The 9,618-nt window shown below is 36.0% G+C and overlaps 2 protein-coding genes across 11 annotated transcripts; both read left to right on the top strand.

Annotated features, from left to right (window-relative positions):
• The first annotated feature begins 2,071 nt into the window (after positions 1-2,071).
• Positions 2,072-5,176, top strand: LOC104773596 (inositol-tetrakisphosphate 1-kinase 3). 9 transcript variants are annotated; one of them, XM_087463118.1, is made up of 12 exons: positions 2,224-2,308; positions 2,397-2,427; positions 2,516-2,548; positions 3,147-3,207; positions 3,288-3,358; positions 3,485-3,605; positions 3,696-3,788; positions 3,959-4,078; positions 4,170-4,346; positions 4,429-4,484; positions 4,565-4,649; positions 4,727-5,176. In XM_087463118.1, exons 6-12 carry the CDS (start codon positions 3,563-3,565, stop codon positions 4,825-4,827), a joined length of 675 nt encoding a protein of 224 aa, XP_087319244.1. In that variant the 5' UTR covers positions 2,224-2,308; positions 2,397-2,427; positions 2,516-2,548; positions 3,147-3,207; positions 3,288-3,358; positions 3,485-3,562; the 3' UTR covers positions 4,828-5,176. The 9 variants fall into 9 exon arrangements, with proteins under 9 accessions (XP_087319243.1, XP_087319244.1, XP_087319240.1 ...); XM_087463117.1 differs by lacking the exons at positions 3,147-3,207; positions 3,288-3,358 and having other exon boundaries at positions 2,072-2,308; XM_087463119.1 differs by lacking the exons at positions 3,147-3,207; positions 3,288-3,358 and having other exon boundaries at positions 2,232-2,308; positions 2,400-2,427.
• Positions 5,177-5,684: 508 nt separating this feature from the next.
• On the top strand, positions 5,685-8,914 carry LOC104773598 (endo-1,4-beta-xylanase 3-like). 2 transcript variants are annotated; one of them, XM_087460662.1, is made up of 6 exons: positions 5,685-5,849; positions 5,985-6,304; positions 6,415-6,592; positions 6,717-7,271; positions 7,349-8,189; positions 8,432-8,914. In XM_087460662.1, the coding sequence occupies exons 1-6, from the start codon at positions 5,799-5,801 to the stop codon at positions 8,719-8,721; spliced, it is 2,235 nt and encodes a 744-aa protein (XP_087316788.1). In that variant the 5' UTR covers positions 5,685-5,798; the 3' UTR covers positions 8,722-8,914. The 2 variants fall into 2 exon arrangements, with proteins under 2 accessions (XP_087316788.1, XP_087316787.1); XM_087460661.1 differs by having other exon boundaries at positions 5,961-6,304.
• Positions 8,915-9,618: the final 704 nt, after the last annotated feature.

Below are 9,618 nucleotides of genomic sequence, written 5' to 3'. Positions count from 1 at the left end.
AATAATACCTACTAGCCAATAAAAACAAAACGGATCAGAATCTAATATAACTAAATAAATTGATCGAAACATTGGGGATGAGGCATACACACAATTACTAAAGTTACACATTCGAGTGAAACAACACCAATATTTAAACCAAAGTCTTAACATTTAAACTAAAATCATGTATGTATATATATATATATATATATATTATTAACTTTTATATATTACTAGGTTTTGAACATACGCTATGCGTGAGTTTATTTGATATATTTTGATAAAAATTATATATGTAGATTAGGGCAATAAAATATTATCTCATAAAAAAAAATTAAAATTTGTACTAAAGAAAAAAATTAAATTTCAGATACACAATTTTTAAAAATATAAAAATCAGTTGTGTTATAAAATCAAATCTGATGAAAAAAATCATAAGTTTAACTTGACGTCCAGGCGAGACAAATCAAACTGATGACCTCAGATATCCTAAACCATTTTCTTTGACCACCAGAAAAACGAAACAATTTTATAATCATGAATTTAACTCGTTTTCATATTTAATTGATCGCTACCACCTATGTTTTCATGTTTTTTATTCAATGTTTTTTTATTCTTCATATTATTTCTTGTCATTTTCATTATCAAATTTTGTGTTAATTGTCATCGTAACTTTTACCGTTCGGTTCTTCGTTATACTCTTTTTTTTCTTCTTCCTCGTCAACTTCTTCACATTCTTCCACTGAAAACATTTTTTTACACTCCCACACAACTTGTTAACCCATCAAACTCCAAGAACAAAATCATGTCTTTTCTCATAAAATTTGTGAAATTCATGATTACCAACATAGTCAACACATGCACCCAATTATTGATAATTTTATCCATATACTTATTTGGTTTTAGATCCACGCGTTTAGAAACTTCTTAAACCAAAATCCTTACTTGGTTTATAATATTTTAAAAACATAATAAAATATACTAATAATTATTTATTTAATATGAATCATATGATATATAGAAATATGAGTACACTATAAGAACATATTAATTATAAATAAATAATCACAATTATATTATCTCATCAAATAATATCAATCGTATCATATTATCAAATAACCGTAACCGTATATAACAGTAACCGCTTGAACCGTAACCGTATTTAAACGTAACCGTTTAACCGTTTGTTAAACGGTTCTGGTTAAGGTTACAAAAATTTCTAACCATAACCGATGGTTAATAAACCTTAACCGTGACAACCGTAACTCTGGTCATGCCTATGTATAGTTAATAAAACATGTGTGTTTGTCGTCCATCTTTCTTCTTTAAACCTCCAAATTTGACTCAAACATCAAATTAAGGTCTTGTGATGTCAATCTTTCTTCCTTAGACCCAAAAATAAAAAATTAATGAAAGAATATCAACTCATCTCTAAAATCATACACAAAAATATGTTTTACACCTCATAAGAAATAAAAAGCACAAATGTAGATAAATAAGATAATTTATGTTTTGCATCAATATTTATAATATTTTAAACTTTTAAAAGGTTTCAAAATATAAAATTTGAACCTTTTAAAAATTTTCAATATTTATAATATTTTCAACTTTTTAAAATTTAAAACTTATAATCTTTAAAAAATTCAATATTTCTAATATTTAAACTTTTAAAATTTTTAAATATTATAATATTTTTTTGAAACTTTTTAAAGTTTTAATTTAATCAAATAAAAAACCAGATCAAACTAAATAAAACTTTTAAACTTGGACGCCTGATAAATCAAGCTTTCCTGCTCATTCGTTGTTGGAAGCATATTAATCTTATTTATATTGGTTCTGAACCACTGTCTAAAAAATTTCTAGCCGATGGGGGATATTGTGCTTAGTTCTTTTATTTCCATAAATTTAAAATTTTCCTTTTTCTAAAAAATTCTGTAAATTTAAAAAATGTTAATGAATGACATGTCAAATCAGGATAGGTTGTTTAAAATAATTTTTAATATAGAAAATTCTGGAAATTGTATGTCCGTACCTACCGTTAGCTTCATTGATCCTTGAAGTTAGTTACTTACTGTACTGGACTATATCTGGCGAGGACATGTAGTAGTCTAGTGGTTTGTGCTACTGGTGTCATTGTGTCACCAGCAAGTTGTAGTTACTGTGTCACCTTAGCCCATTTGGATTCGAGGGATTCTTACAACTTTGATTTGACAAGTTTGTGGTTCTTTGTTTTTTTTTGCGTAGGAATAAGGGGATATTATTTGTGGCAATAAATCAGAAGAGGCCACTTTCAGAGCAGGGTCCGTTTGATATTGTGTTACATAAGGTTAGTTTTTTCGATCTTTGTTCACCCTATTGGTTTTCTGATACCTCATCTTATCTTTTCCTATCCTTCCTATTTGGCCTTTTGTCAGAAGATATGTCTTGGGAACATCCCCTACTCAGGTTGTTAGAAACTAACCTTGTCCGCATCCTCTTGCTAAGCTTCTTTTCATCCAAGCCTGATAATCCTCTTGTTTTACATGTACTGCAGCAAATTGGAAAAGAATGGCGCCTCATTCTGGAGGTTTGTCTTAAGATTCCTTTCCTTATTTTATTTTCCGTGGCACAATCTAACCTGACTTGTAAGATGATTAGACCGTGTGTATTTTCTTTCTCTGGTGATGGATACCATATGTATTGTACTTATGTTGTAACCTTTTGGAAGGTGAGATATGGTGGTAAATTGCATAACAACTAGTTCCTTACAATTTCCTAATCTTGTTTCTCAATGGATAATTTTCCAGAGCTCTTGCTCTTTCGCTGTCATGAATCATTTATTCATACTTGAGGTCAAGGCTTTAAAGATTTCCGCATGTGAGAATACTTAATACTTGAGGGCATATAACTGTAACCTATCAGGTTTTCTAGAAATATATACCAGTTATGACTTTTAGATGTCCTTGATGGGTTTATCTGTTCCGGATAATAGTTGAATGCAAAATCATACCATCTTTCATTAGAAAGTATGCTCTCTTGCTACACATATTAGAGCCATCATCTGATTTTTGGTTGGTATAATGAACAAGACATTTCACCTCTCATAATTGGTAGAATAATTAATTGAAAGTATGCTGTTTGATGCAAGAAATCATTAGCGTCTCTGTGTTTTTTGTATCTTACAGCTATTCAGATCTCAGGAGATCTCAGTATGATTCATTAGGAAAATGCCAACTTCTGATGATAGTGAGTGCACCGATGATCTAGAATAGTGTAGTTGCAAGTTGCAACTATTATCAATAAATTAGCTTAATCCTTAATCTTAGTTGCAGGATAATGAAGAGTACATCTTGGGAGATACATTTTGCAGACTGAGTGTCATTCTACTTTTAAAACTGTAATGAACCAATATTCCAAGAGATCTCCGTGATATAGGGGTAGAAGTTTCCATGTTTGTGAGGGATGCACTTTTGGGTGTTGAAAATTAGAGTAGGGGAGAGTCTTACGGTTTCTATCATTTCAGGAATATAGGCTAGGACATCCAGATGTCACAGTTCTTGATCCTCCAGATGCAATACTACATCTCCGTAATCGTCAGTCAATGCTTCAGTGTGTTGCGGACATGAATCTGTCTGATAGTTATGGTTAGTATTGCTGTATATTCACTTGCTCTTTGGATGAGGGATTTAGAGTTTCAATATATCTGACTAGTATAACTTGTTCCGGTTGTGCAGGACGAGTTGGTGTCCCCAAACAACTGGTAATTAAAAGGGATGCATCCTCGATCCCCGAGGCTGTCAATAAAGCTGGGCTGGGACTACCTTTTGGTATGATCCTTGTATCCTATTAATGACGTTTGTTTCGCTACATGCGGCATCGTGCTGTCATTCACAAAAGCTTTCATGGGCTGTGTTTGCTCAGCTGAAGTTTAAGTTGTGTGCATTATCAATGGCTTTTTAGTTGAATTTATTTTATTTGGTGTATACTAAAATCTCAGTTGCGAAGCCTTTGGTTGCTGATGGAAGTGCAAAGTCACATGAGCTTTCATTGGCTTATGATCAGCACTCCCTTCTGAAGCTCGAGCCTCCTCTTGTTCTTCAGGAGTTTGTTAACCATGGTATGGGCTTTTAAAAGTTAGTGATATTGGCAGTCACCTGGTTCAGAACTCGAATATTTTGATTATCTAACAACTGCATGGCCTTTTGTAGGAGGTGTTCTTTTCAAGGTTTACATTGTTGGGGAAGCTATTAGAGTGGTCCGGCGTTTCTCCCTACCTGATGTCTCCAGACGAGAACTCTCCAAAGCAGCTGGTGTATTCCATTTCCCCCGGGTCACTTGTGCTGCAGCTTCTGCTGATGATGCAGATTTGGACCCAAACATCGCTGGTACAATCCTCTTCGTCATCACAGATATTGTCTGCATCTATCCTTTCCTGAGGAACTAACAATGTCCTTACTCTCGTTGCAGAGCTTCCGCCACGTCCATTGTTGGAGAGACTGGCAAAGGAACTTCGTCGTGGATTAGTACGTTTCCGTCCTCTCTATTATATATCCAAGCAGGTGTCTTTTTTCATCAAACTCTACTGATTTATAATTTGTTTCAGGGTCTAAGGCTGTTCAATTTAGACATAATTAGAGAGCATGGGACAAGAGATCAGTTCTATGTTATCGACATTAACTATTTCCCAGGCAAGTTTCACTTCCACATCTGCTTTTGCAATATTCTGTCACAAACATGTGGTTTAAGAATCATAACAATTGTGCAGGATATGGTAAGATGCCAGAGTATGAGCATGTATTCACTGATTTCTTATTGAGTGTGGTGCAAAGCCAATGTAAGAAACGAGCCTTGGCAGATCAATACTAACTCGAGGGAGAGACCATTGTCCCTCCCCAAAGAAAAAAAAAAGCCAAAAAAAGAGAGAAGAAGATTGGTCTATGCAATTGTCTTGCAACCATTATTACTGTACAGGACAAAGCACTGATTCCCTCGATGCTTTTCTTTAGCTTCATTGTGCTGTACTAAGAACAATGGGAGATTGCACTGAAAGAAAAAAAAATTGTCCGAATCTCAAGATAATATCTCCCATGTGAGAAAGTGAAGAGATCCTCCTTATTTCACACAACTATTCTTTTACTTTGTGACTGCTCCTCTTATCATGATTTGCTTGGCTTTGTACTATGCTCACCTTTCAATATCCTTTCTGTTGGTTTAATCGGTTACTTTGTTTGCAGCTCAGAACACACAACCACAAATTGGTTTAATTTATTGGTCAGACTTAATAAAACTTGGATCAGTTTTGGATGCATTGTTTCTGAGAAATCCTCAAATTTTGACATTACGAAATGTTGATTATTGTAATGAGGATAAAAGCCCTTTTAGAAACCTTAAAAGATGGTTTACTTGCATTGTAAGGTTTAATAAACACACAAGTAGGAAAACGAAACCTGAGCCTCAGCTTTGAATTCTTTTCACATGCTTTTCTGTGACAACAATTGAAGCCTTCTATTTCAATTCAAGCAAACTATACTTTCCTGGGTTTAAGACAAAACAATTGTACTGTAGAGTTTTATCTTTTTTCTTCAAATCACAAAAAATAATACTATTATTTTTCTCCTTTTTAATTATTGTCTCTATTTCTTGTCGTGGAGTTCACTTGAAACTCCCTATGTTCTGTCTTTGAAATTCGAAGCATATATAGCACAGCAGTTTCCACAAGGAATACAACCCAAACCAACTAACTTACCCCTCCAGTTCTGCAAAAGCTCTACAATTCTCTTCCCTGAAACCATTATCTCTATTTTCGTGTTCTTAATTTAATCACCTAGGAACTTGCTATGGAGAAGATTACAAAAATAAGCAATGCAAGTGACGATGATGTTGCTGAGGTTCGTTTAAAATAGCTAGTCGGTTTTTAGCTAATTCTTTGTCATAGCATGCTAATGTTTCTCCAAGCTAACTATATATATATATATATATTCTTAAATTACGTCTAGCAGCAACATCACACTAACGAAGTGCAGGAGAAGATAATCCTAAACCCTAATTTTGAGGATGGCCTGAACAACTGGACTGGAAGAGCGTGCAAGATTGTCTTACACGAATCCATGGACGGAGGGAGAATCTTGCCGCTCTCAGGAAAATTTTTCGCATCAGCAACACAGCGTAAAGACACATGGAATGGTATTCAACAGGAGATTTCGGGAAGGTTCCAGAGGAAGCGTGTGTACGAAGTAACAGCAGTGGTTCGAATATTTGGCAACAATGTCACAAGTGCAACAGTACAGGCTACTCTCTGGGTCTTAAACGCAAACCAACGTGAACAATACATAGGCATTGCAAAGTCGGTTTCGCCACTTTTTCTTTTTCATCTTCTTCATTGCTAAACATCAAAATTTTGGTATAAATTAATTAAACTGATAAGATTTTTGGCATGCCAATGAATGATATTAGTGTGCAGGCAACTGATAAGAATTGGGTAGAGTTGAAGGGTAAATTCATAATCCATGGTTCACCATCGAGGGCAATACTATACCTTGAAGGTCCACCTCCAGGATCTGACATTCTTCTCAACAGTTTAGTTGTCAAACATGCTCGAAGGAATCGTCCATCGCCTCCACCATTCTACGAGGTTAGTCCCTTTACCATAAATTACATGATGCTAGTCTGATGGTTTTCCTTTTATGGGTCATGTTCCAAAAATTAGCCTGTGAAAACGGTTCTCTTTGGAATACTCATCTGTTGTTGCTTGGCAGAATCCTGGTTTCGGAGTCAATATAGTCGAAAACAGTGAAGTGGTAGATGGGACAACGCAGCCATGGTTCACTTTAGGTAACTGCAAGTTGAGTGTGGGACAAGGCGCTCCTCGCACTCTCCCCCCAATGGCCAGAGACACGCTTGGTCCTCATAAACCTCTAGGAGGAAGCTACATCCTCGTGAGTAACAGAACGCAGACTTGGATGGGTCCGGCTCAGATGATAACCGATAAACTCAAACTCTTTTTGACATATCAAGTCTCCGCATGGGTCAAGATTGGTGTGGGAGTGAGTGGTAGTAGTATGAGTCCTCAAAATGTGATTATTGCACTTAGCGCTGATAACGAATGGGTCAACGGAGGACAACTCGAGGTCACCGTTGGTGATGCATGGCATGAAATCGGCGGATCCTTTAGGCTCGAGAAGCAGCCACAAAATGTCATGGTTTACGTTCAAGGTCCTGCAGCTGGCATTGATTTGATGATCGCGGCACTGCAGATTTTTCCCGTGGATCGTCGAGAACGTATCAGATGTCTCAAGAGACAAGTTGAACAGGTTCACATTCTCTTCAAATTTCCTTAGACAATTCAGTTTAACAAATTTGTGAATTCAAGAATGATGTTTCTTGGTAGGTACGTAAGCGCGACATCGTCTTGAAATTCTCAGGACTAGACGACGACTCCTTTGATTTGTTTCCTTACATAGTGAAGGTGAAACAAACATACAACAGTTTCCCACTAGGAACGTGCATTAACAGATCAAGCATAGACAATGAAGACTTTGTAGATTTCTTCACTAAGAACTTCAACTGGGCAGTGTTTGAAAACGAGCTGAAGTGGAACTCGACAGAGGCCGAACGTGGGAAGCTCAATTACCAAGATGCAGACGACATGTTGGATCTGTGTATCGGCAACAACATCAACGTTAGAGGACACTGCATCTTCTGGGAAGTTGAGTTCAGAGTTCAGCCGTGGCTTCGCCAGCTTAACAAAACCGAGCTTATGAACGCGGTCCAGAAGCGTGTCACGGACCTCCTTACACGATACAAAGGTAAGTTCAAGCACTATGATGTTAACAACGAGATGCTTCATGGCTCTTTCTATCAAGACAGACTCGGAAAAGGTGCACGAGCACTCATGTTCAACATTGCACACAAGCTTGATCCATCAGCTCTCCTCTTTGTGAACGATTACCATGTTGCGGACGGTGATGACACACGCTCGTCCCCGGAGAAGTATATAAAACAAGTTCTTGATTTGGAAGCTCAAGGTGCACCCATAGGAGGCATAGGGCTCCAAGGACACATGGTGAGTCCTGTTGGAGCAATCGTGTGCTCTGCTCTTGATAAGCTCTCTGTTTTAGGTCATCCCATATGGTTCACTGAGATAGATATCTCCTCTACCAATGAGTACGTTAGAGGAGAAGATCTTGAAGTCATGTTGTGGGAAGCTTTTGCCCACCCTGCTGTTGAAGGTATCATCATTTCACTTTCACAATTTATATATGTCTTTTCTTATATTTTTTTATATACTCTAACTAAAAGTACTTATATTAATTCCTATGTATTTTTCTTTGAAAGGATATGATTCATTAGTGGACAAATAAAATTTTATGTTTCAAGATATTTGCTTCTTTTTTTTTTTAGTATCAACAGAAGTATATGGGAATCTTACTAATGTGTATAACACGTTGGGATATATATTTGATGTTAACAGGAATAATGTTATGGGGTTTCTGGGAACTATCTATGAATAGGGAGAAAGGACATCTGGTGGACGCAGAAGGAGAAGTAAACGAAGCCGGAAAAAGATTTTTGGATGTGAAACAAGAATGGTTATCTCATGCATATGGGATCATCAATGATGAATCAGAGTTCACATTCAGAGGCTGCCATGGGACTTACGCCGTCGAAATTTGTACTCCGGCTGGGATTGTTCTCAAAACGTTCGTCGTCGAAAAAGGAGACAGTCCACTTCTTATCTCCATTGATCTCTCTTCTTTGTGATGTTTGTGTTTCTTCTTCTTCTTTTTTTCTCTCTTTTTTTTTTTTTTTCATTTGACCTGGTTTCTTTTATATGTGTATGGGGATTTGTTTTGCGTAAAAATGTAACATACATATGTTCACAAAGTTATGTTATGTCTTGGTTTTTGAATGTTTTATACAACTGCAATAAAAGCATGTGAATATTTGATTGTTATGTCAGTTTTTTTGAATTTTATTTCACGAAGAATGGATTTGTATGACCAAAAAACTATTTTCTTCATTTTCTTCTTAAACCATGTGGTGTAGAGTTTAAAAAGAACACTCTCACACCATCTCCAATGGTAGGATCCAAATTATGGGATCCAACTATATTTCACTACAAGAAAACATGGAATCGCCGACTACAAAAACAGTTACTATTCAGTCGCAAACTACTTAGTAACGACTGATTGGCGACTGACATGCGTAGTCGGTAAACAGTGTGTCGCTAAAATAATCAGTCTCTAAACAGTCGAAACAGAACTACTAATTGGCGACTGATAATTGTGGTGGTTCTTCCCTCGCCATTCAGTCGCCAAATTTAGCGACTGAATTGCAACCCTTTAGCGATTGATCTGGTTACTCATTTGCGACTGTTTTGATCACTGTTTTGTGTACGTTTCGGTGACTGTTTTACGACTGTTTAATTATAATGTTTTTAAAAAAATTCTGGTAAAAATGAATTATTTGATTTTATAATATCAAAACTGATTATGAAAACTATAACTAAAACATAACAAACATGAAACTAAACAGAGACATAAGTTTAATTTTATATCCAACATAAGTTCAAGAAAGCATCCAAGAGTATAAGTCGCAAATATTACAAAAGTTTTCATAAACATGAGGGAAGGAAGGATACTGAAGGAACCTAACTTT

This window comes from Camelina sativa, chromosome 8, assembly GCF_030686135.1.
Source record: "Camelina sativa cultivar CO46 ecotype springtype chromosome 8, ASM3068613v1".
Taxonomy (NCBI): domain Eukaryota; kingdom Viridiplantae; phylum Streptophyta; class Magnoliopsida; order Brassicales; family Brassicaceae; genus Camelina; species Camelina sativa.
Note: the sequence above shows the minus strand (reverse complement) of the source record. Positions and strands in the feature narration are given on the sequence as shown.

Bases quoted from the DNA above. Each gene is read 5' to 3' on its own strand.
- LOC104773598 (XM_087460661.1), top strand. From the start codon at position 5,799: ATGGAGAAGATTACAAAAATAAGCAATGCAAGTGACGATGATGTTGCT. The intron at 5,850-5,960 runs GTTCGTTTAAAA...TACGTCTAGCAG, and splicing joins GTGACGATGATGTTGCTGAG to CAACATCACACTAACGAAGT. The intron at 6,305-6,414 runs GTCGGTTTCGCC...GAATGATATTAG, and splicing joins CAATACATAGGCATTGCAAA to TGTGCAGGCAACTGATAAGA.
- LOC104773596 (XM_087463113.1), top strand. From the start codon at position 2,402: ATGTCTTGGGAACATCCCCTACTCAGGTTGTTAGAAACTAACCTTGTC. The intron at 3,606-3,695 runs GTTAGTATTGCT...CCGGTTGTGCAG, and splicing joins GAATCTGTCTGATAGTTATG to GACGAGTTGGTGTCCCCAAA. The intron at 4,485-4,564 runs GTACGTTTCCGT...AATTTGTTTCAG, and splicing joins AGGAACTTCGTCGTGGATTA to GGTCTAAGGCTGTTCAATTT.